Below are 22655 nucleotides of genomic sequence, written 5' to 3' on the forward strand. Positions count from 1 at the left end.
CCATTTTCAAACATTTCTATCAACTCGCCGACGACTGTACGAGAGAGAACTTTGTCCCCATATTGAGTGCACATGCGGCGATGAATTTCTGCTCCCGGTGCACCTTCTGCCCACAAAAAAGCGATCGTTGTTCCTCGTTGGTGCATATTGTAAGTCTATTGGCCATCTTCACCACTGCCTGCATGGTGAGCCGGCTTGCCTGACTGGTCACGTGACTGCCCCATTTGCTGCCCCCCCCCCAAAAAAAAATGAAAATGCAGAAAATTGTGTTTGAAATTTAAACATATTTTTGAAAGAGCTTAACTTTGCTATTGGTGCAACATTTCATTGCTGGCAAGAATTGTTTTATCTCTGACTGTGATGATCACATCCTCAGAAACACATAAAGGAAGTTTGAGAGCAGAACCATAGGCGGAAGTGAGGCTTGAAACGCACACACAGACGCTATTGGATTGGCAAGATGAGGCGTGGCATGCACTGAGAAGGCTATTGGAGCACCAGGGAGAGGCGTGAATTACACTGAGTGGCTTCTATTGGAGCACGAGGACGAGGCTTGAAATCCACTGCGCGGTTTCTGTTGGAGGCTTAAGATCCCCGATTGGTGAACAACGCGTTGCCGACAAATCCGATTCGGGTTGGGTTTATGACGGTCAACCTGCTCTCAGGGCTCGACCGAAGTGACGCGAGGTTGCGCATGACGGGGTGACGCCGCGGAGCTCCGCCCCCCCCCCTTTACGGCCTCGGACGGCGGTGACGTCCCCGACGAGTCGGAAGCAGGAAGCGAAGAAAAGAGACAAGGAAGCAAAACAAAAGGAAGAAAGAGCGAGAGAAGGAGAAGAGAGAGAGAGAGAGAGAGGGGGGTAAGGCCTCGGGACTTAGGAGTGGAGGACGCGGAGGGACTGGAGATTTATGGGCGAGGAGGGGGAGTGGAAGAAGGTGGAGGGGAGGAAAGGGGAAGGAGGGGGATGGGGAAGGGGAAGGGAAGAAGGTGGAGGAAAGGGAAAGGAGGGGGAATGGGGAAGAGAAGAAGGTGGAGGGGAGGAAAGGGGGATGGGGAAGGGAAGAAGGTGGAGGAGAAGAAAGGGGAAGGAGGAGAAATGGGGAAGGGAAGAAGGTAGAGGGGAGGAAAGGGGAAGGAGGAGGAATGGGGAAGGGAAGAAGGTAGAGGGGAGGAAAGGGGAAGGAGGAGGAATGGGGAAGGGAAGAAGGTAGATGGGAGGAAAGGGGAAGGAGGGGATGGGGAAGGAAAGAAGGTGAAGGGGAGGAAAGGGGAAGGAGGGGGAATGGGGAAGGGAAGAAGGTGGAGGGGAGGAAAGGGGAAGGAGGGGGAACGGGGACGGGAAGAAGGTGGAGGGGAGGAAACAAGAAGGAGGGGGGGAAGGAGGGATGAAGGAGCGGGAACAAGGGTTAAGAGGGGTGGGGGAAGGGAGAAGAATGAGATCCAGGTTATGGTTACCAGATGTCTGGATTTACCCTGAGTTTTGACAAGCAGATCGCGTTGGGAGGGGCATCCGTGCATGCAATGCGGTGACATCATTGCATTGCATCTGCACATGTGCGGATGCCCTCCCGACCAAGACAAGCAGGCTGAGGGGCTGGGGCGTGGTGTGGGCACAACAGGGCAGGGATGGGTGAAACTGGGCTGGTCTATGGGTCCGGATTTTACATACGTAAATTCTGGTAACCCTAACTCAGGTGGAATTTAGTTTATGGCCCAGAAGCATCAAAGAAGAGACAAATTAATTTAATAATGCATTTTTTATGAGAATAACTAATGGGCAGACTGGATGGACTATTCAGGTCTTTATCTGCCGTCATTTATTATGTTACTATGTCTGAGGCTGTATTTATATATGTGTGTGTGTGCGTCCACCATCCTTGGGTAAGTAAATTTTTTTGAAGTATATATACTTTGTTTTATGTTTTCATTGATTTACCCCCCCCCCCCTCTTTTATAAAGCCGTACTTGCGTTTTTAGCACTGGTCGCCACAGTAACTGCTCAGACACTCAGAGGAATTTCAATAATTATCGGAGCTGTTACTGCGGCAGCCGGTGCTAAAAATGTTAGCACGGCTTTGTAAAGGCGGGGGTTAATTTCTTGTTAACCTGTTCCGAACTTCAATTGAGGGATAAAGTGGGATAGAAATACATATTATCATGATTATTGGTATCTCACAAAGGTGATGGTGCTTAAATGGAAAGGCATGAACGAAAGCAAAATAAATAATAATTGTAATATTAGACTGAGCTGCTCCTCTTTCCTCCTAAATCCTCTGCTCCTTCTCCTCTTCATTTCTCCATCTTGGTAAATAATACTGTCATTTTTCCAGTCTCCTTTGCTCGCAACCTTGGAGTGAATATCACCAAAATTCGCCCTTTACTCTCTGAGCACACTACCCAAACCCTTGCCCAAGCTCTTGTAACCTCATGCTTAGATTACTGTATCCCTCTCCCCCTTGCAATCTGTGCAAAACTCTACTGTGTGACTCATCTTCTACCAACTTCGTTACGCTCATGTCACCCCTCTCCTTAATTCACTTCATTGTCTCCCTATCTGCCATTGCATACAAGATCTTATTGCTGACTTACAAGTGTGTTCATTTTGCTGCCCCTCAATATCTGTCCTTGCTTCTCTCTCCTTATACACTTCTCAGAGAACCCCGTTCCTTAGATAAGTCACTCTTAGCTTTACCCTTCTCCTCCACTGCCAATTACAGACTTTGTTCCTTTCATCTAGCTGCTCCCTATGCAAGTTTCAAGTTTTATTCATTATTTGATGAATCGCCTATCAAAATTACTAAGCGATTTACATTTGCAGAAAATACATTATAAAAATGTTAACAATAATATAATAAAAATCAAAAATCATTTAAAAAAACAAAACTGGACAAATTTGGACAGGAAACATTAGGATGGAGGGGGAAGAACTACAATTTATAATAGGAAAGGAGGGACCGTTAAGGGAAAAAACACAAAAGGGCTGGGAAAACAAAATACATATTAGGAAATAGTATATATATATAGCTGACTGAGATGAAAAGGAGTTGTGAAGAGCAGTTGGCATTTCAATTAAATATTGAAAGCGTCTTTAAAAAGAAAACTCTTGAGTTGGCTTTTGAATTTATCAAGGTTTTTCTCCTCCCTTAAATAAAGTGGGAGAGAATTCCATGTTTGTGGTGCTGTGACAGAGAAGATATACTGTCTTCTGGTATTTATGATTTTGAGAGAGGGAATGACCAATAAAAGTTGTTGATTGGATCGTAAAGTTTTTTGAGAGGTGTATGGGATTAAAACTTTATATAAATGAAGGATGGAGTTTTGGATAATAACGATTTAACCCTAATGCCTGGAATAAATTACCCAAGTTTGTCTGTCAAGCCCCTTCCCTTGTTTAAAAGCAGACTGAAAACTCACCTTTTTGACATAGCCTTCAATCCTTAACCCTACTCCTCTGCCCACCAACCCAGCCAGCAGATTAACCGTTCCCCTTAAATGTATCCATGACATCCTGTTTGTCTGTCTTGGCTGTTTAGATTGTAAGCTCTTTCGAGCAAGGACTGTTTTCTCCTTCTAGTTATTCTTACCAGTGTGCATCACTTTGCATTCGTCCACATTAAATTTCATCTACCACTTTAATTCTTCTTTGTGGCTCTCTGCAGCGCTATGTGCATCTGGTAGCACTATAGAAATAATTAATAGCAGTAGTAATGGTCATTCCTCTTAGTCTTTGGATTGCTGGCTATGTTGACCAACTTTGTTTTGTTTTTGTTTCAGAAGTGGGGAAGGAAATCTTTGGTTGCCTTGAAGTGAGCAGGTAGGTCTTAAATCTAAACATTTAATTTTAAGAAAATATCGACCTTTCTATTCAGTAAAACGCATAAGGTAAATTACAAAACAAGTGTATTTACACCTCTGGATGACAGCAGAGGCAAGAAGTCACAATGCTAGTAGAATGGAAAATGTTTAAAGCCTTCCCCCCACTCAAAGGCACACAACGCAAGAAAATGTTTGACAACCTTCTGGCAACACAAGCAGCAAAAATCAACCATTCCATCTCCAATCTGATGACAATATCAGACAACTTCAAAACATTCAGAAAAGAAATCAAAACCCTGCTTTTCAAAAAATTCATCCAAATATCTTAACCCCTCCTCTTTTACCTCCAGAAGATTCACCGACCTTCAGATAACCTTCCCCCAAATGACCCACCTTAACCCCTTCCAATTAAACAAATACCATCAATAGATTGTAACCTACCCTCTCTAACTGCATTCCATATGTATTTTTCATACAGTTCTTCACTGTCAGTTTAATTTCCATCCTATAAGTTCACATAGAATTTTTCTTTTTTCAACCCTCTTTATTTTCTCTTCTTTATTAATTTCCAGGTACTTTAGTTAGATTGTGAGCCTTCGGGACAATAAGGGAATTTTTTTAAGTACCTTCTTACTTCTCATTTATAATCTTAATGTATATTTTCTTCAAACCGCTTAGAACCTAACGGATGTAGCGGTATATAAGAAATAAATTACATTACATTACATTTAAGAACTGTATTTGTCTGGCAAATAAGCCTTGAACACTTATGATTTCAAAGTGTTCAAGGCTCGTGCAGATGAGGACGTCGCTTGCGGATATGGGGAAAGGAGAGGGACAAAACTCGTGGGAACGGGATGGAGACAGATAACATTACATTACATTACATTAGGGATTTCTATTCCGCCATTACCTTGCGGTTCAAGGCAGATTACAAAAGGTTAATTAAAAAAGTAGAGTTACAATGATTAGCTAGAGAGGTAAGTTGTAGATCTTATAAACATTTAACGTGTTGTTGTGGGTGAGGTGGTTTGTAAAAGAATTAATAGGTGGTCACAGTGGAGGTTCTTTTGTTATTATTAGTGCGGTAATGGGTAGATCTAATGTCAGTTTTAGAGTTACTAGGAGGTCGTGATGTTATTGCTGCTTCAGGAATTTCTTGAAAAGTATGGTTTTTATTTCTTTTCTGAACGTCTTATAGTCTGGGGTGGTCATCAGAAGGTTGGAGATCTGGTTGTCCAGCCTTGCGGCTCGAGTGGCTAGGAGGCCGTCGTGTAGTTTTGTTCTTTTGACTTCCTTGATTGGGGGGGGTATGAATGGGGAGTGCGTTTTTCTGTGTCTGGTAGTGGGTGCTTGGATGAGGCGATTGTTCAAGTATGATGGGCTGTCTCCGTGTAGGGTTTTAAATAATATGCAGGGGATGGGGACAAATTTTGCCCCTGTATCATTCTCTACTGGCAAACTCATTTGGTGGTTGATTTTAGAAGATGTGCTCCTGTATCACAAACCGGGGTTCTTTGCAGTACCAAAAAACAACAGCTGAGGCTAGAATATTGTTGGTGTGCAATTTTATTCATCAAATCACAAAGTCTTGTGCGATGGCTCAACCAACTTTCAGGCACTGGGCTGAATAAAAACTTTAAAAAAAAACGTTGAAAAGGACAGTGAACATATTGTAACATATGTTAAATTTCTATAATAACCTATTAAGCCACATGAAAAGACACATAAAGCAAATAACATAACCAGAGTAAAAGTGTAAACTTGGCAGAAGGGCTTCGGGGTAAAATAACATTATTCGCCGATGACGCCAAACTAAGTAATGTAGTGGGCAAATGCACAATAGATGATGTTTCAATGCCCGACAACATGATGCACGACCTACTCCCACTGGAGCGCTGGTCTAGGTCCTGGCAACTCAGCTTCAATGCCAAAAAATGCAAAGTTATGCACCTGGGCAGCCAAAATCCATGCAAGACTTACACCCTAAATGGCGAGATCCTTACAAGAACTGAAGCAGAACGTGACCTAGGGGTGATCGTCAGTGAGGACATGAAGGCTGCCAATCAAGTGGAGCAAGCTTCATCCAAAGCAAGACAAGTCATGGGTTGCATACGCAGAGGCTTCGTCAGCCGAAAGCCGGAAGTCATTATGCCGCTGTATAGATCCATGGTGAGGCCCCACCTGGAATACTGTGTGCAATTCTGGAGGCCGCATTATCGCAAGGATGTGCCGAGACTGGAGTCGGTTCAGAGAATGGCCACTCGGATGGTCTCGGGACTCAAGGATCTCCCATACGAGGAACGGTTAAACAAATTGCAGCTATACTCACTCGAGGAGCGCAGAGAGAGGGGGGACATGATCGAGACGTTCAAGTATCTCTCGGGCCGCATAGAGACGGAGGAAGATATCTTCCTCTTCAAGGGTCCCACGACAACAAGAGGGCATCCGTGGAAAATTAGGGGAGGGAAACTACGAGCTGACACCAGGAAATTCTTTTCACAGAAAGGGTGGTTGATCGCTGGAATAGTCTTCCACTACATGTGATCGAGGCCAGCAGCGTGCCTGATTTTAAGGCCAGATGGGATCGTCACGTGGGATCTATTCACAGGGCAAAAGAAGAGGAGGGATCTATTCACAGGGCAATGGTAGGGGAGGGACATTAGGGTGGGCAGACTGGATGGGCCTTGGCCCTTATCTGCCGTCTATTTCTATGTTTCTATGTTTCTATATGCCATTAAAAAGTTCAAGAATTTGTGTGTAAATGTGCCACTGATTACAGTTATTATAACCAAACATATAGATACACTTAAAAGGATACATGACAACTAGAGGTTTGTAATTATGCTTAATAATGAATGGTACAATGGTCTAACACAGTATGTTAATGACCATAAAAGGAAATATAGCAAAGTTAAACAAGGTTGGAATATTCAAAAGTAAATGGTTTTTCTAAAATACCTCAGCCCCACCACTCCACCGCTATGTTAGCTTCAAAACAGCGGGAGATTTACGTGGCAACTCATCATAGGTATTAAATTTATCTAAATGCTGTGATAGTTTTACTAAATCATTATCATTTTTATAAACTGATATATTTTTATTGGTGTGTATACTTAGCTTTTAACCACACAGCTGGACCTGGGAGCCAGACCCGACATGTTTCGCACAAACAGTGCTGTTTCAAGGGTCTCCCGAGGCCGCCGTTGTCATCCGACTGTGAAAAGCTTTTCACAGAAGTTGCACTTGCGAGTCGGATGACAACGGCGGCCTCGGGAGACCCTTGAAACAGCACTGTTTGTGCGAAACATGTCGGGTCTGGCTCCCAGGTCCAGCTGTGTGGTTAAAAGCTAAGTATACACACCAATAAAAATATATCAGTTTATAAAAATGATAATGATTTAGTAAAACTATCACAGCATTTAGATAAATTTAATGCCTATGATGAGTTGCCACGTAAATCTCCCGCTGTTTTGAAGCTAACATAGCTATCATTTAAGAAGGGTTGGTGTTAGAACTAACAACTAACACACTGGTATTGCACTAAAGCATAAAAAGAAATATATCATTCAAAATAACGATATGTAACACAAATACTGAAAACAAAGGTTAAGAAACAGCAAAAACACGCATGGTATATTATAAGAATGCTCTAAGATCCAATTCAGCATTAAGTCCATTTGGTAAAACAGTATTGAAATTATATATAAAACGTTGTGTGTGTGTATGTATACACACAAGACTTTGTGATTTGAAGAATAAAATTGTACACCAACAATATTCTGGACCTCGGCGATTGTTTGTTGGTTCTTGACTTGTTTGCAGAGGTTCTTCTTCTGGGTTTGTCTTGCCATTCCTTGCAGTACTCCAGACTTAATCCAAACTGGTGCAAGGTTTTTGGGGGTTTTTTTTTGGTTTGATTACCTCTAAGGAAAGTCATCTTAAAAGAACCTGGCTATGTGTATGCTCCCTATTCCTCCTCCCCCCCATCCAATTAATTTTGAGTCCTTCATATAGTTTAATTTAATTTGAGCTACAGATGTTGGATCAGTGCTTTCCAATATTTTTGTGGCTCTGACTCAATAAAATTGTGTGACTCCCACCCCACCTAAGTTGTAATCCTGAAGGCAGATTTTGTGATCTCATTTGGTGGTTCTGATTACAGTTTGGGAAGCTGTATGTTAGAGCATCTTGTAAATAACTACCCACCCCCCACCTTCAAGGTTTTCCCATGTTTTCAGCACTCCAACGGTTAGTATCTTTATTTCTCTTTACTTCCTCTAGAGCAGTGTTCCTTAACTCTTGTCCAGGAGTTCCTCCCCCCCCCCGTGCCAGTCAGGTTTTCAGGATATCCACAATGAATATGCATGAAAGAAATTTGCATATAATGGAGGCAATGTATGCAGATCAAATTTACACAAAATTCAAAAAATGGAAGAACTAGAGTACATTCAAAATTACACACCATAAAATAACCCAGTCTTTTGTACGGTGTACAGTACCTACCTTATGTACTCGAATATAAGTCAATCTGATTATAAGCCGAGACCCCCATTTCCCCCCCCAAAAGGAGGAAAAATGGTTGACTCGAATATAAGACAGGTGCTTAATATTCAAGTGCCGTGCCATGCCCTGCTAGGCTCTGCACCCAATGCCCTCTCCCTCATGTCCTCCCCTGGCAGGCTCTATATTCAGCCCCCCTCCCTGCCAAGTTCTGCACCCAGCCCCCTTCCATCCCTGTCCTGCCAGGCTCTGAACTCAGCCCCCTTCCCTACCAGGTTCTAAACCCAGCCCCCTTTCCTCCCTGCCCTACCAGGCTATGCAGCCAGCCCCCCTCTCTGCCAGGCTCTGAACCCAGCCCCCTCACTCCTTGCCAGGCTCTGCACCCTGTTCCCTCTCCCTGCCAGGCTCTGCACCCTGTCCCACCTTCCTGCCCTGTATCCTCTTCTCCCTCTGGTGGTCTAGTGGTAGGCCAGGACAGGAGGGATCCCTCCCGTCCTGGCCGACACTAACAATTTTTTTACCCTCCTCCCCCCGTGTACCTTTTTTACATCCCTGATGGTCCAGTGGTGTATGAGCAGGAGCGAGCTTTCTGCGTTCCTGCCCCGCACTGAGCCCCTCCTTCCGATCTCGCGGCCAGTGACGCACCTGGCAAGCAGGAGCAAGCTTTTTGAGCTTCTGCCAGGCCCTGTACCGCTCCCTGATTGGCTGCCAGGCCGGGCGGGAGCTCGAAAAACTCGCTCCTGCATGCTGGGTGTGCTGCTGGCTGCGAGATTGGAAGGAGTTGCTCAGTGCGGGGCAGGAGCATGGAAAGCTCGCTCCTGCCCATACACTGCTGGACCACCAGGGATGTGGAAAAAGGTACATTGGTGGTGGTGGTGGGGGAAAATGTTAGTGTCGGCCGGGACAGGAGATGGTAGGGATCCCTCCTGTCCTGGCCTACCAGGTCATACAGCAGGCCGGCAGAGACCTGCAGCAAGTCCGGGAGGGGGGTCAGGTGGTCACTGGGTGATGATCCGAATGTAGGACAAAACCCCCCTTTTTTGGGCCATTTTTTTGGCACAAAAATCTCTTCCTATATTCAAGTATATACTATATTTGTTCCCTCTTCGTTAACTATGAAAGAAGGAAAAAGGCCTCAGAAGCTGCAGAGAACAGTGCAGCACTGGAGCTGTGAAGGGAAAAGCTGTACTTGCTTACTAGCTCTGATATAATTTTCAGTGTTGGCGTGAATAGTTTGGGCCAAATAATTAAAAGCCTTCAAATCAGTTTGCTATTGCAACTTTGAAAGGCGGCTTCCTTATTGTTCCACCAGACCATTACAGACACTTGGGTTATACTCTTCTGCCAGCAGGTGGAGACTGAGAACTAATAACTGTGATGTCATAATTTAAGAACTCTGTACAATCCTTTGGTTAGTCAAGATTTCTCAGTCTCAAGCAGGTGGTAAGTCAGAGCTCCCTGTGCAGCCTGGAGTGCTCTGGTAAGATCAAGCCTTATTTTGTTGTTTGTTTGATCGTTAAAATAATAACTAAATTGGTATGCTAAGTGGCTCAGATGGATCCTTGCCCAGAACGGATCTGCTGTGGCCTGGGGTGTTACATCTGGCCCCTCCCCCCCACCACACAGATTATTGAGTTCAAGTTTGATGTTTTTGCCTTGGCCACTGCTATATGTGAGCAGAAAGCTTTGAGCACTCAGGACAAAAAAAAAATTCTCCATAACAAACAGTTTTTAGCTCATATATTTATACATATGTGTATTTCTGCATTTACATTCTGTGGTACCTGTTTTGGGCTATTTTGTTCTGCCAAAGAGAGAAAACACTTCACCTTTATTGATTGAGTTTCATTGCTCTCTATATTATCAAGAGTGAAGTTTAAAATTGTGTTATTGACTTTTAGGGCTCCTTTTACGAAGCTGCGTTAGCGGTTTAACGTGCTAATTTGCCGGCTGTGCTAGCTGCTACCGCCTCCTCTTGAGCAGGCGGTAGTTTTTCGGCTAGCGCAGTGTAGGAATGATGCTGCATACACAAGGCTCAGAGTGGGATGAGGCGACCTAAATGGATGGTCTCTCCCCCTTTTATTGAGAATCATAGTTCCATTAATTACTTAGCTAATGCTCTACAAGGTTATAATGTCATAAAGCATTTACAGTGAGGATTAGACCAAAGCAATACATTGTTTACATATTTCATGTGATTCTCAAAGTTACTATCACAAGTGACATCTGAATACATATACAGTGGTACCTCGGTTTACAAGTGCACCGGTTTGCGAGTGTTTTGGCAAGACGAGCAAAACATTCGCAAACTTGGTGCCTCGTAAACTGAGCTTGCCTCGCTGTATGAGCGCCCCCCCCCCGCGAACCGGCACCTTCCCCCCGTGATCCGGCACCCCCCCGCTGCCATCAGGCACACCCCCCGCCGCCATCGGGCACCCCCCCGCCACGACCTGAGATCCCCAACCCACCCGAACCCTCTTCTTACTTCCAGTGTAGCTTCCGCATCGGCACCGGCACCAGCATGTCCTGTGCGTTTGTGCTGGTGCCCGAAAATCTGCTCCCTGTGCCGGGCCATGAGTATGCGCGCATGCTCAAGGCCCGGCACAGAAAGATTTTCGGGCACCGGCACCAACACACAGGACATGCCGGTGCCGATGCCGATGCGGAGGCTACACTGGAAGTAAGAGGGTTCGGGTGGGTTGGGGGATCTCAGGTCGCGGTGGGGAGGGGGTGCCCGATGGCAGCGGGGGGGTGCCGGATCGCGGGGGGGGGGAGAGTGCCGGTTCGCGGGGGGGCCTTCGGGGGGAGCAATGCCGGTTCTCGTGGGGGGGGGAGCAGCGCTGCTGGCCTCGGGGGGGAAGGTGGGGGGGGAACATATCAAAGCAAGTTTCCCTTATTTCCTATGGGGAAACTTGCTTTGATATACGAGCATTTTGGATTACGAGCATGCTCCTGGAACGGATTATGCTCGTAATCCAAGGTACCACTGTAATGGTTAATAATAAAGTGATTCCCAATGTGTACATTTCTGATATGTCTCAAATCTTACTATAGCATGTGACAGTCCAAAGGTTATAATGCATACTCCTTAAGCTTTCTTGATTAGCCTTAAGTCAATGCCTGCTCAGACAAAGTCTGATTGTTGCCCTTATAAGGGATGCTTAAACAAGATAAGGAAATAAGGGTAAATGTGTGTCAGGTTAATATGTGACAGGAAAGGAGGAGAAATGCATCAGCATTCTGTCACAAGGTGCAAACCTTGTCCTTGCTTAGAATGTATAGTGGCAGGAGGGAGAGGGAATGAGAAACAGGGCCTCAGATCCAAACACAGGTCTAGATCCGCACACAGGGCCTAGGTCAGTGTGCCGACCTGGCCTGTGTTCAGAACTGCCTGTGTGCTGACCCTGCCTGTGTTCTGATGCCCTGGATCAGAACTTATCAGATCTCCATCCCTACAGCGCGGGGGTTAGCGCACGCTAAAAAGGTGCGTGTGATAAAGCCGCTAATGCAGCTTCATAAAAGGAGCCCTTAATGTTTTGAAAAATTATAACCTCCAATATCTAAAGCCAAGATTGATTAGGCATCTTCCAAAACGTATTTAAAGGTCAAGTCAGGATTGTCTGTTGGAGGTTTCAACTATAAATGAGGTCAAAGGTGAGAAATATAGTTTGAGAATGTTCTCAGTTATGGTGCCTGAGGTATGGGGTCCAGTTTACCTAAGGAAATGAGACAGGAAAGAAAGGGTTAAACAGTTTAAAAAATAATGAAAACCTGGCTTCTACCAGCCCTTTACCAGTATGTTAGGCTGTAAATTTCTCAGAGGGCATATAGTTGGTTTTAAGAGTTTCATATTTTATTTTTGTGTTATGTAAAAATCATATGTAAACTGCTTTTATTAGACTTTATTATTTGTAAAGTAGAATATAAAAATTTTAATAAAGATCCGTGGGAAAGTTATACAAGCAAAATCTTTTTGTTTAAGTTGGGTTGTCTTTGCTATAAAGTTGTGAATGGCGCTGCTCCTTTCTATTTGACTGATAGATTTCTTAGAGCATATTACAAATATAGTAGAAGATCTCATACCCTGTTTATTTTTCCATCGGTTCAAGGTTGTAAAAGTAAGAAATTCTTGGATCATACATTAGCATTTCAGGCAGCTTCCTACGATAAAGAATTTCGACCACTATTATGTAGAGCTTGTTCCTACAAACATTTTAGAACTCAATTGAAAACCTACCTTTTCTCAAAGCATTTGGCCAAATAGTTCTAGGTGTCTTCTATGTTATCTTATTAATTTTTTGTTAACCGTGTTGAACTTCTGGTTATGCAGTTTATAAGCATGATGTTATGTTATGTAAAGTTGTTGTTTGATTGTTTGTTTTTTTTAATTTGGGTAACTTATGTTCAAAGACTTTAACTCCACCGTTTCCCTTTAGATTTCCCCAATCAGAATGGAGTTCCTATTTGGTCGCCGGAAGACCCCTGAGGAGATGCTGAGACAAAACCAGCGTGCTTTGAGTCGGGCCATGAGGGATCTGGATCGAGAGAGGCAGAAAACTTGAACAGCAGGAGAAGAAAATCATTGCGGATATCAAGAAAAATGGCAAAGCAGGGGCAAAATGGTGAGAGAGATGGGGAAGGCAGCAGATGCATAGACATGGGGAAGTATAGGTTGAATGTCAGAGATGGGATGAGGGGAAAAGTGAGAGTGTGACTGATGAAATTAAATAAATGAGATCAGAGGTTTCTTGAATGGTGGGAAGAGGCAAATGGCTAGAGGCAAGAAGAGAGCAAATTGGAGGCATGTAGGATTGAGGGTGGGGGAGGGGGGAGGGAGTTTGAGAACGAGGGAGAGATACTAGACTGCAGCCAGGGAGGAGAGGGGGAAACATGCTGGACCAGGGAGGGATGCCAGGCTTCAAGAGAGGTAGGGGGTCCAGGGCTCTTGAATGTGTATGAAGAGAGGTGCTCACCATGTGAGGTCAGTGAAGTGCATGTATCTTGGTATCTCTGTGAAGGAGGGGAGGAGGAAGAAGAAAGGGGACAAAGTAAAGAACAAATGGAGAGTAGCAGGGTAGGGGGAAGATAATAAGGGAGCAGAGTATTGGTTAAAAAAAATGAAGAGAGTAACAGTGGATGGTAAGAGGTGAGGTTACTGGGAGGAGTAGATATAGATTGGAGAGTGCATGGCAAGCAGCGGGTGCAAGCTGGAAATATGGAAAAATGCTTGTTGGTGATAGAGCATCAACAAATGGCGAAGGAGGTGTACGAAGAAGGCAAACCAGTGAGTGGGTATGAGAGGGATGCATGACAGATGAAAAGAGGGTTAGGAAGAGGGATTTTCAGGGAAGGAGGGCTCTTGGTCTGGGCGCAGACAAAGACTGCGATTCTGCTTCCCTTTCCCAGGATGCTGTGAAGATCATGGCCAAGGATCTGGTGCGCACCCGGCGTTATGTGAAGAAATTTATCATGATGAGGGCCAACATCCAGGCCGTTTCTCTAAAGATTCAGACGCTGAAGTCCAACAACTCAATGGCTCAGGCGATGAAGGGGGTCACCAAAGCCATGGCAACTATGAACAGACAAGTACGAAAGGGCAAGCTCTTTCCCTTTGCGGGATTTAACACATGCCACCCTGCCTAACCCTCCTCCTGTCCCAAATACACAGTGCTCACCCTGCTACAATTTTGCATGGTTTATGGTTTATTTAGTTATATTCCCCTTTAACAAGGTGGGTTACAATACCACATTCAAAATAAGCATTGCAAATAGCCATAAGGCAGACATGTTTAAGTTTCATCAACATGTCATACAATTTACCCAGTGAAAATGCTCAACATCCATGCTTCATTTCGCAAAAAAGATGCATGTTTAAAACTTTCTCCTACCTCCACACCCACCCATCCGGTCATTCTTCCTCTTTGCCCAGCCAATCATATTCACCTGCCATCCATCCCATTACCTTTACTAACCACTTTATATTCCAGCTGCTCACACATCTACCCATTTTTCCTTTCCTCTCCCCTGTGAAACACAAACATCCTAGTTACCAGCATTTTTATTGTCCATTGGTAATGGCGTCCTTCCTACCTGCTGGAGTAACCCCCCTTGGAAGTCAGGTTTCCACAAAGATATCCACAATGAATCTGCATAAACTTGATTTGCATACTCCACCTCCATTCTATGTAAATTTATTTCATGCATATTTACTGTAGATTTCCTGAAAACCTGACTGTCAAGGGGGGGGTGTACTCTGGGACCAAGTTGAGAAACACTGATCTACAGCAATGAATGCCAAAGTTCAAGTTCCAAGTTTATTAAAAATTTGATATTCCAGGAAGTCCTGGGAATCTTGAAACACCGCGAAAACGGTTTTTCGTGGGGGAGACTGGAGAGGGCAGCGGGAGAGGCAGGAGAGAGCAGCCGGAGCGCCGGCGAGTGAAGGAAATCGCTCGCTGTATGCTCTGATCGCGTGTCAAAGCAGCTCCTGATTGGTAAGGCCCGACTTTAGTGCAGGAAGAGGCGGTCGGAGCATACAGCGAGTGATTTCCTTCACTCGCCGGTGCTCCAGCTGCTCTCCAGCTGTCCTCTCCTGGTTGGCGGTTTGCGGTCGGAAAATACCGCGAACGACCAGGACCGCAAACCGCCGACTGCGAATGACCAGGGGAACACTGTAACCGCTTATCGGTGTACATAATTACAAAGCTAAAATTAAAAGGTAATCACAATAACGAAGACAAACTAACACAAAAGTAGGAACTACCCCATAGTGTTTTCGGGCTCACAGATGAATACTCACCATAACTCTGAAACGCATGGAGAGATTTCAACCAAACTTGGTACACATATGACTTACTATCTGGGGAAAAATATTGTGCAGGTGGGACGGGGTAAAATACTGTGGGGATGGGAAGGGGGTGATATGTTAAAATTATCAAAAGCGACAGATATTAATGTCCAGCCCATAGTTTTCGTCTCGCAGAGATGAATACCGACACTCCCGATGCCGTTTAAGTCTAAGTTCAGCCCCATAGAGAGGGACATTCCTTTGGGACATGTGGAGGGTAGGGGGTTGGGACATGGGGGTGGGGCATATGGGACATGTGGGGGGGGTAACGTGGGGGGTGGGACATGTAGGGGGTTGGACATTTTGGGATAAATAAATATCCGGGCAACGCCGGGTAATCAGCTAGTTCACTATAAATATGCATGAGCTAGATTTGCATCTCAAGGAGGCAGTGCATGCAAATCCATCTCGTACATATTCATTGTGGATATCCTGAAAACCTGACCTGGCTCTGGCTCTCGAGGACTGGAATTGCCTACCCCTGTTCTAGGATGATAAATTTCAAAAAATCCTTGTAAAACAACTGGGGAGACATGATACAAAATCTGATATGTAATTGAAAGAATCTTAAAGTGAACACTTTGCTGCACAGGTAACCAATGTGATGGAATTGGTAGTAAATTTTGATTGCTTGAGCATAGTGTATATGGAATGAGATATCTATTAATGAATCCCGGGGATTGTGCCATTCTAGTTTTAAAAGTTAGAAGTAAAATTTTGTATATCAGTCGATGAGATATGGGTAACCAATGTGCTTTGATTAGAAGGGGGGGTTACACGACCAAATTTTTTTTGCTTTGAATAAAAGTTTTACGGCAGTATTCTGAATTATTTGTAATCTGAAGTAGAAATCCAAGATTCAAGTTTCAAAAACTTTATTGTGGGGTAATCGCAGGCATTCATCTGCTCAAAAAGCCGCAGTGTAATCTGTTGCAAAAACAGTGCAGCTAATTACACGTCGACAATCTAACAAACACATGCAAATATACACCAACTTCGTATCATACTGGAGTAAACATTATTCTCTCTTGAAAAGCCTCTGTGGTCATCGTATGATAAAGTTGTTGAAACCTGAATCTTGGCTTCTCGATCCGCTTTATCTTTGGCTTCCTACCTACTGTCCTGTTATATTATCTCACTTAACTTTCCAGCTTGTTGTCTATCTGTATACCTAAGCTTCCTATTATCTGCCCATTCTCAGACTTGCTTCTTTTGTGTACTCATATCCATTCTCGAATCCCATCCTTCCCCTGAACCTTCTAATTTGACACACTTCCCTGATCCTCGAGCCCAGCGTTTCCCCCTTGCCAGTCAGATTTTCAGGATATCCACAATGAATATGCATTAAAGAGATTTGCATACAATAAAGGCCGATATGCATGTGGATATTTTGAAAACCAGATTAGCAACCGGGGGTGGGGGTGGGGGGTGGGGTGTACCCCTAGGACTGAATTGGGAAACATTGCTCTGGCCTCCACTCATTCAGTTTCTATATTGTTCTCCCAGAGGAGTTCAGAATGGTTTACATGAATTTATTCCTGTCTGTCCCGGTGGGCATTTCACAATCTTATCTAATGTACCTGGGTGACTTGCCCAGAGTCACAATGAGCAGCGTAGGCTTGAACCCAAAGCCTCAGGGTGCTGAGGCTGTAGCTTTAACCAGTGCACCACACTCTCTCCCCTTCATGAGTGCAAAGCTGCATTTGGTGGGGATTTAAATGTCTTCCAGTGATGAAATGTAGGGGGCAGCAGCGAGCAGCAGTTGACAGAGCTAAAGTTGAAGCAGCTGCCAGTTTCCCACTTGTCGTTAAGGAAGGGCTGATGACACCCAACTGTGCTTCTCTTCTAGCTCAAGCTGCCTCAGATCCAGAAGATTATGATGGAGTTTGAAAAACAGTCAGAGATCATGGACATGAAGGAGGAAATGATGAATGATGCCATTGACGATGCCATGGGAGATGAAGACGATGAAGAGGAAAGGTATTGATTTGCTTTGAATTTAGCACGTGGTCTGAGGCATCCAGAAGAAAGGAGATCCGCAAGATCTGAGAGTCTAATCTAATCTAATCCTTAGGTTTGTATACCGCATCATCTCCACGTTCGTAGAGCTCGACGCGGTTTACAGTTGGAGAAATAGGAAGGAACTACAACAGAGGGTTAGAGGACTTGGGATGCCAAGATATAAGAGTTTCCTTGATTCCTAAGTTGGAGGGAGACTTACATTTTTTGAGAAAACCCAGGTTTTCAGATGTTTGAGGAAAACTTGGAGAGAGCTCAAGTTCCGAAGAGGGGAGGTAAGGTTGTTCCAGAGCTCAGTGATTTTGAAGTGGAGGGAGGTCCCTAGCTTTCCTATGTGGGAAATGCCTTTTAGCGAGGGGAAGGATAGTTTTAATTTGTGGGAGGATCTGGTGGTATTAGGGTTTGAGGAATTCCAAGAAAGAGGAATAAAGGGAGGGAGGATACCATATAGGATTTTGAAAGTTAAAACAGGCGCATTTATAGTGGACCCTGGCAATTATCGGAAGCCAGTGGAGCTTGGCCAGGAGCGGGGAGACATGGTCAAATTTACTTTTAGCGAAGATGAGCTTGGCCGCGGCATTCTGAATCCGTTGGAGTCTGTGGAGGTTTTTCTAGTTAGGCTTAAGTAGATAGAGTTGCAATAGTCCAATCTGGAGAGGATGATGGATTGGACAAGGAGGGTAAAATGTTTTTGATGGAAGCAGGATCTAACTTTCCTCAGCATGTGAAGGCTGAAAAAGCATTTTTTACCAAGGATTGGAGGTGGTCATTGAAGGACAATGTGGAATCAATGATGATGCCCAAGACCTTGCTCGAAAACTCAAGCTGCAGAGAGAAGCCAGAGGGTAGTGGGATGGAGGTGGGTAGATGATCTAGAGTCCTCAGAGCAGGAGCCTTAATGATTTTACATTCAGGTCCTCAAGCATTTTTCCCTATCTGTCCTGGCGGGCTCACACTCTATCTAATATACCTGGGGCAATGGGGGGATTAAGTGACTTACCCAGGGTCCCAAGGAGCTGCGTGGGATTTGAACCCACAACCTCAGGGCGCTGAGGCTGTAGCTCTAACCACTGCGCCACGCACTCCCCACTAATATTGAATGCTCCACCTCCTAATTAGTGTGCAACCTCCTGAAAATTCCAGAAGGTTCTCCCAGCTGACCCCTGATTTAGAATCCAACTGACTGTTGTAGAACAGGGCAAAGGGCACGGACAGGTGATGCAGCTTGCAGTTGTGGGTGATCCTGTGAGCTCACCACTCTCCCTTCCTCTCTCTGCAGTGACGCCATTGTTTCTCAAGTGCTGGATGAGCTGGGGCTCACGCTGACCGACGAACTCTGCAGTAAGTGTTAATCCTTGCATGATCCTTGTTCTCCATTGGGGAAAAAAGAGTGCCTGTCCCTTGCAGGCACCGTTGAATAGAAGCCAGAACTTAACACCAGAACCCCCTCCATGTTCTTAACCACACCCCGATTTGTGGAGGGGGCTTGCCTTCCCACAAATCCCTGATATATATTTTTTTCCCCAACAAAGAAAGCATGAAGAACTGATATTTTCCCAAGTGGGAAGCAATCCAAATTAAACACAACTGTAATTTTTTCAAAGCTTTATGAGGTACTAAGGATGAGGAACAGTTCAATGGATGCTAAAAAAAAAAAAATCCCAAAGTAGCAAGGCGATTGTACTCTGTTGTAATCGATGTGCAGTGGAATACTACTTTTCCGAAATTGAAATAATTGATCGACCAGTCTTAGAGAATCTGGAAGTCCATTCCAAATTCTCACCAATTTCTCTTCCTAACTATCTGACAGATCATCCAGTAGAAAAGAAATGTAATAGTCTTGTAGGGAAACTGTACATTGGACCTTGAAGCAAATAAATTCCTTTATCTACTAATTGCCCTTCTTTGCCATGTCTCTCTTTCTTCCAGATCTGCCTTCCACCGGCGGTTCATTAAGCGTTGCAACGGGGAAGCAGGCAGAGGCATCGGCTGCCCTCGCCGACGCAGATGCCGATCTGGAGGCGCGGCTGAATAACCTCCGCAGAGACTAGAAGGGAGCATCTCTCTTGCCTCTTCCCCACTAAACCCCCCTGCCTTGGACTCTAGATTTCCATATGTTCAAGTTAATGAGGAGACGATCGGATTGGTGGGGAAGGGAAGGTGAAGACCTGCCAGAAGGCTGATCCCAAAATTAAAGCTGCAGATAAACCTGCCGCACGCCCACACTGGCCACCTGACACAGAGCCATTTGTCATTGTCACTTCCTCAGCGGCTACCTTTTGCTTGTCCGGCGATTGAGCTGTCTCTGCCATAATTAGACAAGTTGAGTTGGGGGTGGGGGGTTGCTCTCCTTGTCCTACAGCGTTCCTTGCTGCAGGTTTTACAGGATACAATGACTCCAGGTTCAGGCGGCTGTCACTGGCTGTCTTCGTTTCCTACATCCACAGGTTTCAGAGAGAGAGAGAGAGAGAGTGTGTGTGTGTGTGTGTGATATTATTTTTTTTTTTTGGTTTTTTTAAATTTTGCACAGAACAAACTCTTTGACACTATTAAAACATTATGGTTGCTGCCCCATGAGAAGATCCCTCTCTTTGGATAACCTCAGCTAGGCACCTGAAGCAGCAGCACTGCCTCCCTCCAACCTAAAAATATTAAACCAAGAGTTCTGAAATTGAACGTTCATCTTTGAGCCCCCTTTTCTTTCTGTCACTGAAAGAAGGGGGGCACCACGGTAGCTCTCGTTTGTTTTCTGCCCTCCCATCTCTCCTGTTCGCTTCACACCTGGCTTCTCCAAGCTGTTCAGGTAATGATTGTTCCTTTGGTTGAGACCCCAGAGGTTGTCCTGATGGGCCGGAGACCGCTGACCATTTACCATGATTGCCACTGCTGAACTCTGGGTGAATGCAAGTATCCTGTCTGCTAATATCTTCTGGGTATGACCTTAGCAAGTAGATCATCTGCTAATATCTTCTAGGTATGACCTTAGCAAGTAGATCATATCCCTGAGTACCCTCTGCCTGTGCAGGATTGACCATCTTAAGGTAACCGATTGCATCCTCCATGTTCACCTCAGGTTTTAAGACTGTCTAAATCCTCAGTAACCATGCGAGGAGGGTGTGTACCAGTAGGAGGCATTTAAAGACAGGAACGGAGAGTGGTGAGTCCTGGAATGGAGAGAAGTAGGGTAACACTCTTAGTTTATCCAGGTTTTAGACTGTTTCACTGACTGGTATTCTAGATCATTTATCAACAGACTCGCACACAGAGGGTTTCTAGCTGAATTTCATCTGGGCAGTCACGCCTTTTTATCCCTTGGTCCCCTGATAAAACCAGAGATTATAAATCTATAGGTGCAGCAAGGTTTGCCGCTCAAGAACAATTGGAGCACGCTGGTATCCTTATGCAACAAGCAGAGTGGAATTGTCCAAAAGAGACTGATCTATCGAAGCTCCATAGTACCGGAGCAGCCTGGGTGTTGCTTTTCTGGTGAGGTGGGGGTTATTTATTCTGCGGGACATTGGAGAAACCTGCTGGTTGTGTTTCTAGAGATGCATTACTGTTTCTACACTGCACCTGCTTTTTTGGGGGGTGGGGGGGTTGAGTGAGAGGAGGGAAGGGTTGCTATTGAAGTTTTACAGTATTGCAGAGGCCTGCTGTGTGTGTTCTTGGATAACTGAAGCAGTACAGCAGTGGCAGGACCTAGGACCTCACTGCTTTAATTCAGTGATGGTTGTGCAATAGAGGCTACAATCTTGACAAAGCCTGGTGGTAGCTTTGGGGGGGGGGTAATTAATAATGCACTGCACGTTTTCTGTACAGGTATCCTTACAGTAAAGCTTTATGTACAGCATATGAGGAAACGATCCTGTGCGTCTGATAGAAGAAGACTAAACAAAGAGAGAACTTTGAGCTGTTTCTATATCTGTAATTTAAAACTGTAATTCCTTTATCTGCTTTAATAAACCATGTAGATTTGTATTGATCTCTTATTCTGTCCCCTCTCCCTCATTCTCTAACCTGGTACCTTAAGATACACAAGAAGAAAAAGGGGTGGCTGACCACACAAAATTTAGAACCAAACAGGTTTCCAAGTTGTTTTTTTTTTATATATTTGATATATTGCATGAGTAATAACATCTATGCGGTTTACATGTTAAAATGAAGTAGGAAATAGAAATGCATTATCTGTAATAATAGATAAAGAATTTGAAGTAAGAATTGAGCTTAATTTCAGACTGGCCCCAACAAGGCCTGATCCGGCCAAAGTTATTAGTCGATCAACCGAAGGCATCCGTGAATTGGAATGTTTTTAGATAATTTTTAAATCGGTCAAGGTTAGATTCTGTTCGGCTATAATTTGGAAGGGCATTCCACCGTTGCGGACTGCTGACCAAAAAGATTCGATCTCGAATAGACATGTATGTGATACACTAAGTTTGGTGGTACCGTAAATTCTGTTGAAGAGAACAAAGAGTACGAGGATGTGAATAAGGGATTAAGTAATGTTCTGTGTAGGAAGTGAGCATGGGCATTGGACGCTTGCGCATTCATAAAGCTGCAGTTACCAATTAAGCTGCTAGCTTTCACTCAAGGTGTGAAAAATAACAAAAAACATGGAAAATGACGCTAACGCAAGATTTATTGTTTCTATTTTTCTATCATGGACATCAAAAGGCTAGTTGCGTTAGTGGGAGGTCGTTATAGTTGCCAAAATGCTGGCCTTCTAATAACGAACTCAATTCGATACTTCAAAACTCCACATTATATACCTTTGGCCCAGTGTGACATCATTGGCCATAGGCCAATAAAATAACAGAGGTGGTCTTAAAAGTTAGACAAAGAAAATTCCTCTACGTTTAAAAGTTTCAGAAATTACATTTGTTTTGTTTACATTCATTTCTGAATATACATTAACATTTTATTACATATCCAATCAATATTCTTTTTTTGTCCTTGCCAAAAAGAGAACCTGTATTTGTTATTTGTTAAGTGCTGAAATATTCTCAGCTTTATCCTGGAGGAGAAGTAGAAGGAGGGGCTGTCCTCCCCCCCTCTCCTTGAGCTGACAGCTTCAAATTTCACCTACTTAAACAGAAGCTTTTCTAACTTAACCATTTCCAGATGTTGTGTTCAGGCTTTTTTTTCATTAGTGTTCTTTTTATAAACCATTTAATTTTTAATACAAAATTCCTTCATCCATCCATACTTGGGCCCTACATTCATAATTTCATTCATAGCTCGGTCATTCATATTTAATGCATGTTATATCATATCTCAGTTTGGGATACGTATTCTCATATACTTTATCTAACCAGCTTAAGGCACATCTGATATCAATTAGAACCACGATGCTAGGAGCGGGAAACCTGCACAAAGAAAAGCAGAGAGAACAAAGAAGACAGAAAGACAGAACCCAAAATGGAGTTCTTAATACAAGATGGAGTTCTTAATCCCTCTAGAAGTATGTTA

General features: G+C 44.2%; 1 protein-coding gene across 1 annotated transcript; it reads left to right on the forward strand.

The window, feature by feature from the left end:
* The first annotated feature begins 619 nt into the window (after positions 1-619).
* CHMP2A (charged multivesicular body protein 2A) lies at positions 620-21175 on the forward strand. Its single transcript, XM_033961607.1, has 7 exons — positions 620-860; positions 3776-3815; positions 12757-12942; positions 13727-13906; positions 17017-17147; positions 18466-18527; positions 19116-21175. The coding sequence occupies exons 3-7, from the start codon at positions 12940-12942 to the stop codon at positions 19235-19237; spliced, it is 498 nt and encodes a 165-aa protein (XP_033817498.1). The 5' UTR covers positions 620-860; positions 3776-3815; positions 12757-12939; the 3' UTR covers positions 19238-21175.
* The last annotated feature ends 1480 nt before the right edge of the window (positions 21176-22655 follow it).

Source organism: Geotrypetes seraphini, chromosome 10 (assembly GCF_902459505.1).
Source record: "Geotrypetes seraphini chromosome 10, aGeoSer1.1, whole genome shotgun sequence".
In the NCBI taxonomy this organism is placed as follows: Eukaryota; Metazoa; Chordata; class Amphibia; order Gymnophiona; family Dermophiidae; genus Geotrypetes; species Geotrypetes seraphini.